This window comes from Alexandromys fortis, unplaced genomic scaffold (assembly GCF_014885135.2).
Source record: "Alexandromys fortis isolate MF-2015 unplaced genomic scaffold, M_Fortis_MF-2015_v1.1 scaffold_115, whole genome shotgun sequence".
Lineage (NCBI taxonomy): Eukaryota > Metazoa > Chordata > Mammalia > Rodentia > Cricetidae > Alexandromys > Alexandromys fortis.
In genome coordinates, this window is record NW_026067989.1 from 1,686,772 (window position 1) to 1,703,918 (window position 17,147).

At 43.8% G+C, this 17,147-nt stretch overlaps 1 protein-coding gene across 1 annotated transcript; it reads left to right on the forward strand.

The window, feature by feature from the left end:
- Positions 1 to 10,853: 10,853 nt before the first annotated feature.
- Pet117 (PET117 cytochrome c oxidase chaperone) lies at positions 10,854 to 17,099 on the forward strand. The gene is made up of 2 exons (XM_050159575.1): positions 10,854 to 11,049; positions 16,801 to 17,099. Exons 1-2 carry the CDS (start codon positions 10,954 to 10,956, stop codon positions 16,945 to 16,947), a joined length of 243 nt encoding a protein of 80 aa, XP_050015532.1. The 5' UTR covers positions 10,854 to 10,953; the 3' UTR covers positions 16,948 to 17,099.
- Positions 17,100 to 17,147: the final 48 nt, after the last annotated feature.

A 17,147-nucleotide genomic window follows, 5' to 3' on the forward strand; every position in this document is an offset into this window, starting at 1 on the left:
TACACATAAAATAAAAATTAGTAAATTTTTTAATTTATTTTCCATGATATTTATTGAGCTCTACATTTTTCTCTGCTCCCCTCCCTGCCTCTCCCCTCCCCACTTCAACCCTCCCCCAAGGTCCCCATTCCCGCCGCCTGGCTAGCTTTACCCAAAATAATTACATGGAAACTGTATTCTTTTAAACACTGCCTGGCCCATTAGTTCCAGCCTCTTATTGGCTAGCTCTTACATATTGATCTAACCCATTTCTAATAATCTTTGTAGCCCACGAGGTGGCTTACCAGGGAAGATCTTAACCTGCGGCCGTGTTGGGTGGGAGAATCATGGCGACTCACTGACTTGGCTTCTTTCTCCCAGCATTCTGTTCTGTTTACTCCACCTACCTAAGGGTTGGCCTATCAAATGGGCCTAGGCAGTTTCTTTATTAATTAACCAATGAAAGCAACAGATTAGAAAAAAATCACTCCCACATCACCCCATGCTCCCAATTTACTCAGGAGATCTTGTCTTTTTATACTTTCTACTTCCCATGTAGATTTTATCTATCTAAGTCTCTCTTAATGTCTGCATTGTTGTCTAAGTTCTCTGGGATTGTGGTTTGTAGGCTGGCTTTCTTTGCTTTATGTTTAAAAACCACCTATGAGTGAGTACATGTGATAATTGTCTTTCTGTGACTGGGTTACCTCACTCAAAATAATGTTTTCTAGTTCCATCCATTTGCCTGCAAAATTCAAGCTGTCATAAATTTTTTCTTCTGTGTAGTACTCCATTGTGTAAATGTACCACATTTTCCTTATTCATTCTTCGATCAAGGAGCATCTAGGTTGTTTCCAGGTTCTGGCTATGACAAACAAAGCTGCTATGAACATAGTTAAGCACATGTCCTTGTGGCACGATTGTGCATCCTTTGGATATATACCCAAAAGTGGTATTATTGGGTCTTGAGGAAGGTTGTTTTCTAATTTTCTGAGAAATCACCACACTGATATCCAAAGGGGTTGTACCAGCTTGCATTCCCACCAGCAATGCAGAAGTGTTCCCTTTTCCACACAACCTCTCCAGCATAAGTTGTCATCAGTATTTTTGATCTTGGCCATTCTTACAGGTGTAAGATGGAATCTCAGAGTTGTTTTGATTTGCATTTCTCTGATGACTAAGGATATTGAACATTTCCTTAAGTGTCTTTCAGCCATTTTAGATTCCTCTGTTGAGAATTCTCTGGGTCTGTACTCCATTTTTTTATTGGAGAAATTAGTAAATCTTAAGATAAAAGAATGTGACAGGCATTGGTGGCACACAGCCAGGAGGTGGTGGTGCACGTCTTTAATCTGAGCATTCCCAAAGGCAGAGGCTGGTGGATCTCTGTGAGTTCAAGGCCACCCTGGTCTACAGAGCTAGTTCCAGGACAGCTAGAGCTATGCAGAGAAACCCTGTGTTGAAAAACAACAATAGAATGCTTGTAGCAGCTTCGTTTACAAGGTCTAAACTGAGAGCCTTCCAAATGATCAACAGGAGAACTGGAGCTAGAATGTACTACAAAATTGCTTCCTGGAATAGTGTAAGTATTGCCAAAAATCCCATAGATGAGTCTCATAGACATTAATAGTAAGTTAAGGGCTATGCAATGTTTGAAAATAGGCAGAATTATCCTTTTTTAAAAATTTTATTTATTATGTATACGGTGTCCAGCCTGCATGTACACCTGCAGGCCAGAAGAGGGCACCAGATCTCATAGATGGTTGTGAGCCACCATGTGGTTGCTGGGACTTGAGCTCAGGACCTCTGGAAGAGCAGTCAGTGCTCTTAGCCTCTGAGCCATCTCTCCAGCCCCAGAATTATCCTAAGATAACACAAAGCAGGACGTAACTGGAAGGAGAAATCAACAAATGAAGCTCCGTGAGAAATAATACTACAACAAGGAAATAAACCACTCATGGTCATGGAATTTTGTTGTTTGTTGCTTGTTTTCTTTTGTTTTTCTGCAAGGACCGTAATAATTCTATCTTCATTGTCAACTTAAGTGGGTTTAGGGTCACCTAGGAGACATACCTCTAAGCATGTCTATAAGTATTTACATAAAGGTTTGATCGAGGAGGAAGACCTGAATGGGGGGAAGAACTATCCATTGCTGGGGTCCTAGACTGAATCCAAAGGGGAAGAGGAGGAAGCCTGCTGAGCACCAGCAGTCCCCTCTTTCAGCTTCCTGCAGCACAAAGTGTACAGGCTCCTCATGTTCCCATTGCCACTATGCCTTCCTCACCGTGGTGGAATGTGTTCTCAAACTGTGAGTCCAGCCTTTGGGGGCTGGAGAGATGGCTCAGTCGTTAAGAGCATTGCCTGCTCTTCCAAAGCTCCTGAGTTCAATTCCCAGCAACCACATGGTGGCTCACAACCATCTGTAAAGAGGTCTGGTGCCCTCTTCTGGCCTGCAGGCATACATGCAGACAGAATACTGAGAATACTGTATACATAATAAATAAATAAATAAATAAATAAAATCTTTATTTTTTTTTCCGAGACAGGGTTTATCTGTAGTTTTTGGTGCCTGTCCTGGAACTAGCTCTTGTAGACCAGGCTGGCCTCAAACTCACAGAGATCCGCCTGCCTCTGCCTCCCGAGTGCTGGGATTACAGGCGTGCACCACCACAGCCCAGCAATAAATAAAATCTTTAAAAAAAAAAAAGAAAAGTCATTAACAGTAAGTGATATTAGTAGATGAGGGGTGGTTAAGAGTTGTTCAGTGGGTGCATTCTTCTTCTTCTTCTTCTTCTTCTTATTATTATTATTATTATTATTATTATTATTGTAAAGAGGGAGGAAATATTTCATGTGCTTAAATATAATTAAAGCAACTCTGAAAAGATTTATAGAAAACCAAAACAAGGCTAAGCAGATATCCAGATCCTCTATAGCTGCTTGCTGTCAATTATAGTCAACCCATGGTATTTAACATCATGTGCTTGCTGAACTCTTGGAGGCCTCTCATTGGAGTAGTTTGCAGAAAGAGTTTCAAGCACCGCAGATAACTCTACTGTTCTGAACACTGGCAAGAAAGGACCTGATTACAAGGGGTCCCACTCTTGCAGAATTATTCCAGGATTCCGGTGCTTGAATGGTAACTTTACACCCATACATGTGTCACTGGCGGCAAGTCCATCCACAAGGAGAAATTTGAGAATGAGAACATCTCCGGAAGCATACGGGTCATAGCACCTTGTCTGTGGCAAAGGCTGGGCCAAGCACAAACGGTTCCTAGTTTTTCCGCTCACTGCCAAGACTGAGTGGTTAGATGGCAAGTGTGTGCGGGTAAGGGCACGCGATAGCATGAGGGTTCAGTGTGGAAGCCGTGGAGCACTTTAGGTCCAGCAGGCAGGAGGGTCTCCACTGTGGACTATAGACAGGACTAATGATTTTGGCGTGTGTGCATCTTCAGCACCACACCACTCCTGCAGCTCAGGAGCGCACCCACCACCTTATCCGCGGCAGCACAGGAGTGCACCCACCATCACACTGCTCCTGCAGCTCAGGAGCATACCCTCCACCCCATCTACCGCAGTAGATGGTAATCTTTGTGTTCTCAGTGCAGTCCTTTTTTTTTTTTTTTAAAGATTTATTTATTTATTATGTATACAACATTCTGCCTCCATGTATGCCCTCACGCCAGAGGAGGGCGCCAGATCTCATTACAGATGGTTGTAAGCCACTGTGTGGTTGCTGGGAATTGAACTCAGGACCTTTGGAAGAGCAGACGGTGCTCTAAACCACTGAGCCATCTCTCCAGCCCTCAGTGCAGTCCTTTGTGTTCCACGTTTTTCCTCATCCTCCTTCAAGTCTAGCTGGATTGCAGAGTGAAGTCTATGATTATGAGTAAGAACTAAGTAAGAAAACAGAAAGAAAACCAAGACAGAAGCTACTCAAGGGCCCTGGGGACGAACTGGGTAAATAGGAGGAGGGTTTTCCGCTGAGTGCTCAGAAGTCTTGTGAAGTGGGGTAGTGTTTGTTTTAAAGTATACCCAAGGGCTTGTTTTAATCAGGTGACATACTGAGATGTAGAAACGGTTGTCACAAGGAAGATGTTTATTGGGCTCAGAAATAGACCATAGCAGACCAGGCAGGAGCCTGTGAGACAGCTGCAGAGTCTGTCAGGAGACAGAGGGAAAGAATGTGGTTCCTGTGAGTCGGGGCCTGAGAGTTTGGGATTGACTGGTGTGGAAAATTGTATGTAGCGTGTTCGGAGGCATAAGGGACTATTCCTAGTTTCCTGAGGTGCGCAGAGCGGAGCAGGGAACAGTAGTCTTAGGTGTGAAAGGCAGAGTGGGAGTGGAGGGGATGAAGGTGTGGGGTTGTGGGGGGAGGGGCAGTAGGGGTAGCATCTTCACAAGTGTGCAAACTCGACAGTGACCCCTGTGTTTCCCAGCATCTTCACGTGTGTGCAAACTTAACAGGGGTTCTGTCTTGTTTTACTCTTTTTACATTTTAAAAGACTAATGCATGCAGGACAAACAGCAATGAACACAAAATAAAAATAAATTACACACACACACACACACACATGAGCATTTGTAAGTCAGGCATGGTGGCACATGTCTTTAAGCCCAGCAATTGGGAGGCACAGGCAGGAGGATCTCTGTGAGTCTGAGGCTAGCCTGGCCTACAAAGTGAGTTCCAGGATAGCCAGAGCTAATAATAAGACCCTGCCTCAATAAACTTACTGCCTAACCAGAGGTCCAAATGTCACCCATACAGATTCCACACTCATGTTTGGTATAAATAGTACCTTCTTGGACAAATGAATAAAAGACATGTACCCAGTACCACTACATCAGAAGGTATCCCTGACATTTGCACCTTCCACTCCCTGATCCCGACTGCGATGTGTTAATTGTCAGCTTGACAGAACTGAGAATCACCCGGGAAATGGGCATGCCCATGGGAGATTGCCTCGATTATGTTCACAGAGGTGGGTAGTTCACTGTGGGTGGTACAATCCCCTAGACAGGGGATCCTGTAATGCAGAGGCGCGAGGAAGCCAGTTAGTACAGCAGACATTCATCCTGGCTTCTTCTGTGGAGATGGTGTGATGAGCAGCCTCAAGCTCCTGCTCTGTGAAAGAACACGGGCTGTCAGGCTTGGTGGCTATTTTGAGGTTTATTGTTGGCCCTTGTCTCTACTTTAAAACCAGAAACAAGGGCTGAAGAGATGTGTCAGAGGTTGGAAGCATTGGCTGTTCTTCTGGAAGTCCTGAGTTCAATCCCCAGCAACCACATGGTGTCTTGCAACCATCTGTAATGAGATCTGGTGCCCTCTTCTGGCGTGCCGACATACATGCAGGCAGAACACTATATAATAAATAAATAACATAAAAAAATAAATAAAACCAGGAAGAAGCGAGGCAGAGTAGACAGGAAAGCAGAGGCAAAGGCAGAGGCAGGAGGATCTCTGAATTGGAGGTCAGCCTGGTCTACAGAGTCAGTTCCAGGACAACTAGGGCTACACAGAGAAATTCTGTCTTGAAAAACCAAAAATGAGCCGGGCGATGGTGGCGCACGCCTTTAATCCCAGCACTTGGGAGGCGGAGGCGGGGGTAGGGGTGGGGATATCTCTGAGTTCAAGGCTAGTCTGGTCAACAAAGCAAGTTCCAGGACAACCAGGACTATTACACAGCGAAACCCTGTTCTGAAAAGAGATAAACAAACAAATAAACAAACAAATTCACTGCTGGAGCCAGAGTTTAGAGCTGGGGACAAGAGAACAACTTACGTTTTACTGACTATAAATTCAAATGGTTGCATGGAGAGATCATAGGGGAAACACTTGTACATACACAGGTTAGTGTGTATATTGATTTCCTTTGTTAAATGAAATGGTCTAAATAAGACTGTTAGATCACAAAATGGGCTCTAAAGTGGCAGTGCTGGTGGCAATGTTTTAGGGTGACAGCGCAGGTCCCACCTGGGCTGGGTCTGAGTAGGAATCAGAAACCTAAAATGTTTCTGGGAAAGCCTGCACGGCTGGCTGAGCATTTCCAGCTGCATCCCTCAGCCACCTCCTCTGTCTGGCAGAGTCCCATGCCCTTCCCCCTGGCTGTTCCAGCTTTCGAGATGCCCCCCCCCCCATCTACCCACATAAAACCCAACAAGCTTTTGCACCTGTTACTGCCCTTCACTCTCTGAGGCAGCCTGACAGCGGTTGCCCTTGCTCTTCTCTCCCTATAGCGACTTTGGTTTGTGGTTTCTTGCTGGGCCTGTTCACCAAGACAGTCCTCCAGAAGCAGCAAGCATTCTGGGGCTTAGATCTTGGTTTCCAATGCCCTTCTTGGATCCTTGGAGAAATGGCTGGCTCTAGGACTAGGGTAGGAAGCCGATAGGTCTGGTGCTCCTCAGAGTGCCAGAAGTAGAGAAGTATTTAGAAGCATTAAAGTGCTCACTTCAGCAGCACATATATGAAAGTTGGAATAGTACAGACAAGATTCTCATGCAGGGATGATGAGCATGTTTATGAGGCAGCCCTCTTTATTATTTACTTATTTGTTTATTTATTTCTGTTTTTCTCAAGACAGGGTTTCCCTATGTAACTTTGGAGCCTGTCCCTTGCACTCGTTCTGTAGACCAGGCTGGCCTCGAACTCACAGAGATCCACTTGCCTCTGCCTCCCAAGTACCTGGACGAAAAGTGTGTGCCACCACCGCCTGAGCCCGTCTTCCTTTTTAGTTACTGTTAGGAATATTTCTTAATATTACCTCCCTGACGACGCAAAAATTCCCAATCGAGCCAAATCAAAACAAACCAAATTAAAAAATATCCAGGTTTAATGGGAGATCTGCGCTCTCGGGTGGCCCCGAGGGGGAAACCGGGAAGTTGCAGGCACGTGACCCCTGGGAGGAAGAAAGGGAGACCACGTGTTCTTCTTTTGGGGATCACTTAAGCCCTGTGGAGTGGTCCTGACCCTACCCCCAGGGAGGGGTCAGGACCTAGCCTGCTGCTCTACTGTATCACAGGTCCAAAACAGCTTTTTTATTAACCAATTGTGTTCACAACATACAGAGGGAATCCCATATCACACATGGGTGCTGGGAATTGAGTGTGGGCCCTCTGGAAGAACAGACATTGTTCTTTTTTAAAAATTTATTTTAATTATTACTTAATTTTATTACTTTGCATGTGAGGTTTTTTGTTTTTTTGTTTTTTTTCTTTTTTTTTGGTTTTTCGAGACAGGGTTTCTCTGTGGTTTTGGAGCCTGTCCTGGAACTAGCTCTTGTAGACCAGGCTGGTCTTGAACTCACAGAGATACGCCTACCTCTGCCTCCCAAGTGCTGGGATTAAAGGCGTGCGCCACCACCGCCCGGCTGCATGTGAGTTTTTGTGTGCATGTATGGATGGATACCACATGAATGCAGTACCCTGGAGGCCAGATGTTAAGTCCCCTGGAACTGGAATTATATATGTTGTCAGTCACCATGGATGGGATGAGAATTGAGCGTGGGTCTTCTGCATGAAGAATAAGTATGTGCACCATAACTTAACTACTGCACCATCTCTCCAGCCCTGCAGGCATTGTTCTTAAGCACTGATCCATCTATCCATCCCTTACCTATTTTTTATTTGTGTACACTTACTTGTTCATTTATTTTGGGGGCAGGGTCAGTAGTCCTGGCTGTCCTAGAGCTCACTTGCTGGGCAGGCTTGCTTCACATTCAGATTCTCCTTCCACTTCCTCTTGGATGCTGGCATCAAAGGCATGTACACTAAGCCTGCCTTGCTTTACCTTATCTTTTAAGGACATATGCCTGCAGCTCTGCTGGCTGTGTGAATTGTGTAACGTTTGCTGGATTATGGGTCCAGGTGTACAGAGAGTTCCGGCTGTTCCATGTGTTTGCCAACACAGAGTATTGTATGTCAGCTGAAGTCAATACTTACATAAGCAATGGTAGATAACTTTTAAGTATATTTAAATTATGTTTAAAGGATCTAAGCTCTCCTTTTATTAACACTGGTAAAATTAACATTGTTTTCTAATGCTGTGAGTGGATTTTGAAACTGAAATAACTTTGTCAAATCATGTACAGAAGGCATCTGACTTAGGATGTTTCCACCTACCATTTTTGGACTTCATGATACTGTGACATCTGAGTGACATCTGCTCAGTAAGGAAGCAACTGCCTTGGAGCCTAGCGTTGAGCTAAACACCCAGTTCCAATTTTGACTATTAATGTTTTCTTGCAATCCTTTCTCATGATGCTAGTTGGTGCAGCTGCCGGGGAGCCTCACAACCATGAGGGGCCACTGACACATACAGCGTGCAGTGCTGCTGGGCCAGGATGTTTGGTAGGTGAGGTACTACCCCACATGTGGACACCCAGGTTTTTTCTCAACACTCTTCGTTGAAAAGGCTATCTTTTTTATCCTTAAACTGTGATTTTGTCCTTGGGGACAAAATTTTAAGAACAGTTTGTTCTTAAAATTTGTGAGTCTTCTCACTCCAAAATAAAGAACCCTGATTGTGTTTGGGTAGTCTCTTCTGCTTTCTTTCTTGTTGATACAGTTGTGTTAGAAGAAAGCTTAATGCCTATATATAGCTTTCTTTCCTTTGAGGGATGTGGTCCCTGGGATAAGCCTGTTATGGGGAGCCCACCAGAGAAGACCACTGAGACACAGTGTATAGGCAACTGAGAGTCTTTATTCCAGCTGGCTGGAATTGCACTCAGGTATTTGGGACCCTAGTGCAGCCCTCTGTGTTTAGGGTAAGGGGTTTTTAAAGGCAAAACAACATCCTGGTATTTCACATGGCAACTTCAGGGGGAGGTTTTGCACAAGCACTCAGTTTAACACAACCTAAGATAAGTTAGTTGGGGCATCTTGACCTTGGGTTTCTAGAATAGTGTAACTTTGCACAGGATTCTCCATCAAGGAGTTCAAATTCTAGTTAAAGCTAAAATAGACATAGCAAGAATATAAGATGGAAGAACCATGCACTGTCTGGCCCTGTCACACGCCTTTCCAGCATTTCAGATGTGCCTCGAACATAGGTGTGAGCTGAACACATAAAATAATAGTTGTTCACCAGTGATGCTTTCTCTGAAAGGTCTTGACATAAAAGAGAGAAAACAAGAAAATTTATTTAGTAGAAACCTCAAAAATAAATACACTGTTTTTTTTTTTTTTTTTTTTGCTTTTCAGTGTCTGATGGCCACTGTGTCTGATGCAGTCATTCAGCCACTAAGCTAAATCATAATTATACAAAACATCTTGCTTTGGTTTATAAACATTGGTCTACATTTTAGACACATCTTATTTATTTATTTGTTTGTTTTTTTGAAATGGGGTTTCTCTGTAGCTTTGGAGCTTGTCCTAGAGCTAGCTCTTATAGACCAGGCTGGTCTCATTGAGCACAACACTTTAAAAGTTTTTTTTTTTCTTTTTCTTTTCTTTTCTTTTTTTTCCAAGACGGAGTAGTGCTAGCTTTCCTGGAACTTGTTCTGTAAACCAGGCTGGCCTTGAACTCAAGAAATCTGCCTGCTGTTGCCTCCTGAGTGCTGGGATTAAAAGTATGCAATACCATCGCCTGGTTTGAAAGATTTTTAAAAGACAGAATACATTTCAAGAAGATAAATTGAAATATTAATCACAATAAAATGAAAGCCTTCTAACTTTCTGGTGTCACTCCAAGTTCATTTATAGCTGTTTCACTCACTAATTTACTGGATGAAAAAAATCAGGGGTTACAACAAGTAAAAAGTATCGTGGCATAATTTTTATTTCTTTAAAAAATATGCAAAAACATTCTGAATTATTTCTCATTCCAAAATTTACTAGGTCCAAACTCTATTTTTATATTCAAAGATACAACCTCCGTAGGGTGCTAAAATGCTGTGGTCAGTTAGACTGACATTTGCAAAAAGGCATCTTTCATTTATTTTATTACAGTTCATAAAGTAGTATTTTCTTCATGCCACTTAACAGAGAATGGAAGATCAATACTTTTGGTTTGTTTGTTTTTTGAGACTGGGTTTCTCTGGTTGTCCTGGAACTCAGTCTGTAGACCAGGCTGGCCTCGAACTCAGAGATCCACCTACCTCTGCCTCTGGAGTGCTAGGATTAAAGGTGTGCTTTTCGAACCGAGGTGAACGTTGGAGAAGCCCTGGGAAAAGCTAGATTAGCCCTATCAACAACATCGTCTATGGCTGTTTTCACAGAAGAAAGAAGAAGAAGCTTTGCATATGTATTTTCGTGGGCAGGAGTGATATTTAGTGATATCAGTTCTTCATTGGCAGCTCGGTTAAATACTTAAAAGTTCTCAGAAACCAAGCTTCTTTTTAAGGGGGAAGTGCAAATGACACCATCGTTAGCTTCTTGTGAACTACTCTAGTCTCTAATTTTTCTGGTTAGTATGACATAAGGATCTTGCATTTCTGGCAGTCTTCAAGGGGAATCAAAGAAAAACGGGATACACACTTCCGGATCCTTGCCTGACCCTTCGCATTTCCCAACTGGAGTTGTGAGTAGGCGACATGGTGTAGCGGAGGCTGAGGCTGAAGGATTGCGAGTTTGGGGCCAGTCTGAGCGGCACAGCAAGAAACCAACGACCCAGCTTTTAGAGTCTAAGAAAATCCAGGCTCTGATCAGTCACCCCACAACGTTGAGTTGTCCTCGCATCTACCCCACAAGTCCCCTCACCCCCAACCCTTTGCGTCTCCAAGGCTGCCCAGCATGACTTCCTGGTGGAAGCGGTCCCGAAACGGGGAACCCCCTTCCAGGCCCCCCACTAGAAGCGGCAAAGTGAAGTTAGGCAGGGACCACGCTCGGCGCTCGATTGCTCGAGCCTGGCGACGACAGCGCCCTTGCGACGGCTCTGCGCTCGAGGGATCGAGCCTGGCCCGTTGCGGCGGCAGCGGCGGCGGCGGCGTTAGTAGTGGGGGCGTACGCTGGAGCGAGTTCGCGGCCAGGAGCGGGAATGTCGAGGAGCTCGAAGGCGGTGCTGGGCCTCTCGGTGCTGCTGACGGCAGCCACGGTGGCCGGCGTGCATCTGAAGCAGCGGCAGGACCGGCAGGTCGGTGTCACGTGACCGCGCCTTCCGGAGCGCCGAGCCTGCCTCGGTCCCCGCGCGCGTGGCGGGCCGCCGGGCTTCAAGGGCGCCTTCGGGTTTCTGACTTCTCCGCCACGAGGCCTCAGGCTAGGGCGGAAGCCTCGGGGCGGGGGTGTACCCCTGAAGTAGGGCGCTGGTAGGGCGAGCACGAGGCCCCCGGCACCACAGCCCACAAAGCAATACCCCAGTAATTAAATCCCGAGATAACGCAGCGCACACCCAGCACACTCCCGGCACCCTTTGCCAAGGCAACTTGAGATTTCTCGAATTTTTTTTTTTTTTTTTTTTTTTTTTTTTTGCGTTCATAAACAAGCTGCTAAAACGATACAGGGTAGCGCCTTCCATGTTTTCTTTTGATGCTTTTATTTCGGGGGGATATCTGGCTTATTGATCAGCGACTGACCGTCAGTTCTTCCGTTCTCATTCAAGTTTTGCAACGGTTAGTGCGCTACGCACTTTGAGAAGGCATAGTTAATAATGGCCTCTTTAGAGTCTGTTGTTAAAGTTAAAACGGAGCTACGCTCTGCTAGCCAGTATCTGGGATTTGGCCTATCCAGCAACACCTTGACAGGTGAATTAAATGCATCAAGAGAAAAACAGCCCCTTTGACTTTGGTATTCACAATCTAGAAATCGGAGAGGAATCTTGAAATGTCAGAAGAATTTTAAGGAGCAGGGTAGTATAAACAGTGGTTTAAAGGAACACAAGAGCTTAGAGATTTAGAATTAAAGTATCGTGTATCGTTCCATAGGGGTATCTTTTGGAGTCGAAGCAAGAAACTTCCTTCTGAGGTGGCAAAGGAAAAGATGGTGGTTCTGATTAAACTTGGAGGCTAAGACAGGATGTCTGTGTCATTATGGTGTGTTTTGAAGGGTTGGAATTAGATCTTTGTCTCAAATCAAGTCCCCGAGAAGTTTTTGCAGTGTGGCTAGTCCAATGGAACCAGATCTCTCTGAGCGTGGAGGCTCCGCTTTGTTCTAAAGCTGTGCCAAGGGATTGAATGCAACTTGGTTGAGAATGGAGGTGTGGAAGAGCAGAAAGATTTAGGTATTCTGTGAAAGTTAGTGATAAAGACTGACCGGAAAGCCTCTCCATTAGATCATCGTTAGCAGCGTGCTGTCTGACGTTGAGGAAGGAACAATTGGTATGGTGGGTTTGCTGAAAACTTCAAGGCAGCTATAAATGAAATAACGACTTGTTTTCTGTCTACCCCACATCAGGCATGGTGTCTTCCCACTTTATATACAGTGTCTTTAAGCAACTTAAGTAGAATCCAAGTCCAGATGGGTCCTACCTTATGAACGGTTCAGCTTGGTTTTGACTACGGTGATAGGAGAGCAATGTGGTTTGTATTTAGTGAGACATTCTTTGAATACTGAATTTTGGTATTTTCCCAGGCTGGGGATAAATGGCACGAGCCTTTCGAGATGCTGGACAGCAGAACAAGCCACAGTCCCCAGGGAACTGCAGGATGCTGATGTGCTGTGGTGTCCTTGCTGAGTCCTGACATTCCATTGGTTAGGTGGACTCAGTATGAGTTAAGACTGTTAGTGATTCTACAGGAATCACAGCTCCAGATGTTAGAATTAGGTTAGTAAAGAGCTGTCTTAGCTAGGGTTTCTATTGCTGTGATTAAACACCATGACCAAAAGCAACTTAGGGAGGAAAGGGTTTATCTCAGCTTAGAGTTTTATATCATAGTCCATGAAGCAGGAACCTGGAAGCAGGAACTGAAGCAGAAGCAAGCCGTGAAAGAATGCTGCTCACTGGCTTGCTTGCTCCTGGCTTGCTCAGTTTGCGTCCTTGTACATCAGGACCACCTGCCACTTGTCTGTGGGTAGGACCACCTGCCCAGGAGTGACACCACCCACAATGGGGTAGGCCTTCTTCTGTAAATCATTTATCAAGACAGTACTCCATTGATTTACCTCTAGGCCAGTCTTAGGATGCATTCTCTCAGTTAAGATTCCCTCTTTCAGGGGCTGGGGAGATGGTCCAGAAGTGAGGAACACTGCTGTTCCCCTGTGTCAGGTGACTCACAACTGCCTATAATTCTATTAAGCTGTGATCTTTCCTTTTTGTTTACCCTCAAAATATCATATTAATATCAATATTAACAACATAAAACATTTCTAACTTTAAAAGTCCCTGTATTTAAAAGTTCAGGTTCCCTCTCCCTCTCCATCTTCCCCCTCCCCCTCCCGCTCTCCCTGGACAGGGTCTCTAAATCAGTGATTCTCAACCTTCCTAATGCTATGACCTTTTAATACAGTTCCTCTTGTGGTGAAATAACCATAAAAATTATTTCATTGCTACTTTGTAACTGTAGTCTTGCTACTGTTATGAATTACAATGTAAGTGTTTGTGTTTTCTGGGGATGTTAAGTGACCCCTGTGAAAGGGTCATTCAACCCAAAAGGGTTGGAAACCCACAGCTTGAGAACCCTTGCTCTAAATTGTCTTAGTTGTCCTGGAGCTCATTCTGTAATCTAGACTGACTACTGACTCTAAATCTGCCTGCCCAATTCAGACTCTTTATAAAATATCAGTGGTCACCTTCAGAGTTCAGCCCTCTCTAAAATGTAAAATCAAAACTAACTGAAATACTTTCTTACTCTAGTAGGGAAGAACTAGGGCATAGTTACATTCAGAAGAAAGCAAAACCAAAAACATTTAGTGAAAAAAATTCAGTGCTTGACATCTAGGACCCATTCGCCATTCTTTTGGGCTCTGAGGGGCGTGGGCTGTGACATCGCTCCAGCTCTGCTGTCCATGGCACATGGAGTTGCCCTTCTAAGCTCAGGCTGGCTCTACTCCACAGCAATCCCATGGTATTGGCATCTCCAAAATACAGGGGTGTGCACTGAAGCTGGGCTGTACAGCCACCAGTAACCGCCTCAGGCTCTCTGTAGGGAATCTGACTAAACCAAAGGTGTGTTTTTTTTTTCTGTTTTTTTTTTTTTTTTTTTTTTTTTCTTTTAGTTTTTGGAGACAGGATTTGTCTTTGTAGCTTTGGTGCCTGCTCTGGAACTTGCTCTGTAGACCAGGCTGTCCTTGAACTCACAGAGATCTGCCTGCTTCTGTCCCCCAGTGCTGGGATTAAAAGCATATGCCACCAGTACCGCCCGGCCACACACCAAAGTTAATAAGACTTAAAGACTGTACAATTCAATGAACTTGTATAGTTAGTTTTTAGAAATTTCTTCAATAATGTATTTATTTTACTATATTTATGAAGGTTTGCATGTATGTATGAGCACTACATGCATGTCTGTTGCCCATGGAGGTCAGAAGAGGACACAGTATCCCTTCGGATTGGAGTTACAGACACTTGTGAGCTGCCATGGAAATTGAATTCAGGTCATTTGCAAGAGCAAGTGCACTTAACCCCGGAACCATCTCTGCAGCCCTTATGTACGTGTAGGATAGGCTTTCAGAGCAGAAGCTGTGAAGCTTCACATTAAAATTTATACTTTCAGTGATATTGAATGTATTTTATGTACTACCACCAACTTCAAAAACGTCTATGGCAGAATTAGAACTAGAAAAACAATTCACTTATATTCTCTGTTATGACTGTGTCCATTACCATTCAATCTTTCCTCATCCCCTTGTGGGTAGCCATTCTTGTTCCCTTCCCATCATGTTGTACTGTACCCACACGGGCATTTGTTTGTGTATATACAGATATCATTGGCTAGATTCTGCATACAAGAGAGAACATGCCATTTCTTTCTGAGCGTGTGTGACTTTGCTCAACATTATACGTTCTAAGTCTACCCATTTTCCTACAGTTCTTTTTTAACTTTAGTTTTCTTTAGAGCTGAGTAGTAGTCTATTGTGGTGTGTGTGTGTCTGTGTGCGCACACACACACACCAAATTTTCATTATCCATTTATCTGTTGGTGGACAGCTAGGTTGATTTCAGTTCTTTCTTAGGCCAATCTTTAAAAATAGAGATAAGTGGGAGGCAGAGGTAGGCAGATATCTGTGAGTTTGAGGTCTGCCTTGTCAATATAGGGAATTCAGGACAGTCAGGATTACATAGAAAGGTACTTAAAAAAAAAAAGACATAGGGAATGGAGAGGTGGCACAGTGATCATGAGCATTAACTGCTCTTGCAGAGGACCTGGGTTGGATTCCCAGCACCCATGTGGTAGCTTATGACCATTTGTAACTCCAGTTCCAGGGTATTGGATATCCTCTTCTGTCCTCCACAGGCACAGTACTGGCATAACTTGTAGACAGAACACCCATACACATAAGAGAATTAAAGGTTTTTTTTTCTTTTTGGTTTTTCGAGACAGGGTTTCTCTATAGCTTTGGAGCCTGTCCTGGAACTAGCTCTTGTAGACCAGGCTGGCCTTGAACTCCCAGAGATCCGCCTGCCTCTGCCTCCCGAGTGCTGGGATTAAAGGCGTGCGCCACCACCGCCGGCTTAGAATTAAAGGTTTTAAAGTGAAAAAATAAAAATAATAATCTCATGGAGCTTCTTTAAAAATGTACTCTTGTGGGGCTGGAGAGATGGCTCAGAGGTTAAGAGCATTGCCTGCTCTTCCAGAGGTCCTGAGTTCAATTCCCGGCAACCACATGGTGGCTCACAACCATCTGTAATGAGGTCTGGTGCCCTCTTCTGGCCTGCAGACGTACACACAGGCAAAATATTGTATGCATAATAAATAAATAAATAAAAAAAATGTACTCTTGTGGGCTATGAACTATAAAATATTCGTCGTAGTAACTGAGTGGGCATTTTAGATTTCCTGTTAGGTACCAGGTTCACATTCTGAGATTCTATTTTTAGTGTTTATCAAGATAATGACCATTGAGAGTTTACTTTTTTCTACTGGTAATTGTTCCATTCTTTTTTTTCCTAATCTGATTGGAAATTTTGTGGTTTTCCCTTTTTATGATATAAGTCCTTTATTTTCTTACATTCTTATTGCCTTTTGTTGTTGTTGTTGTTGTTTGTTTTCCAAATCAGGGTTTTTTTTTGTAGCTTTAAAGCCTGTCCTGGAACTTGCTCTGTAGACCAGGCTGGCCTCAAATTCACAAAGCCCCGCCTGCCTCTACCTCCCAAGTGCTGGGATTAAAGGCTTGCACCACCACCGCCCAGCCTCTTACTGTCTGTTTATCTCTTGATGTTTATTGTCTGTCTCAGGTAACTGCTTATAGGAAGGTAGTTCACAGTTTTGCTGAACTAACTGATCACATTGTAAAAGTATCACATAGCAATTAAATTTATAAAATATAGCATAGTGCTAGTTTTTTATATTTTACTAATAATTAAGTTTCCTGTGTTCAGGGATTTCTTTTTTTTGTTTGTTTGTTTTTTTGTTTTTTTTTTTTTGAGACAGGGTTTCTCTGTAGCTTTGGAGCCTGTTCTGAAACTAGCTCTGTAGACCAGACTGGCCTCGAACTCACAGAGATCTGCCTGCCTCTGCCTCCTGAGTGCTGGGATTAAAGGTTTTTGCCACTACCACCCAGCTAGAAATTTCTTAAAACGTGGTAAGAAGTCACTTCAGTATTAACATAACATTACCAGATTTACTTGGTGGTTTCTTTATTTACATTGTACGGAAGTTAAAATAGTAGTTGGGTATTTGGAATCAGAACAGTTTGAGTGTATTTTGGTGGCGCTGTTATTTAGATTTGGAGGCGCAGGATGGGAGCCACCTGTTCAGGGGTAACTAAAATCTGCTTCTTGCGTTTTTAGAGGCTTCGTGACGGAGTGATCAGAGACATTGAGAGACAGAATCAGAAAAAAGAAAACATTCGTCTTTTGGGAGAACAGATTATTTTGACTAAGCAACTTGAAGCAGAAAGAGAGAAGATGTTGGAAAGAGGATCTCAAAACACTTGACTTTGTGAAAATTGATGGGGCAGTGCTGGGTTAATGTGTATATATGTGGGTTGCACGCATGTGTGTGTTGATAGAGAATAGCTAGTGAGATCTGTTTCCCCCGAAAGTCACTGTCCATATAAACTTTATTAAATAAAGGACAGTGGATCCTGTCTGTTGAATCACTTTTACGAGTCTCTTCTGTCTGGATAAAGTACTTG

What these genes read in the sequence shown, in the direction of transcription:
- Pet117 (XM_050159575.1), top strand. Translation starts at nt 10,954, where the DNA reads ATGTCGAGGAGCTCGAAGGCGGTGCTGGGCCTCTCGGTGCTGCTGACG. An exon ending in AGCAGCGGCAGGACCGGCAG is followed by an intron (nt 11,050 to 16,800) that starts GTCGGTGTCACG and finishes TTGCGTTTTTAG; the next exon opens with AGGCTTCGTGACGGAGTGAT.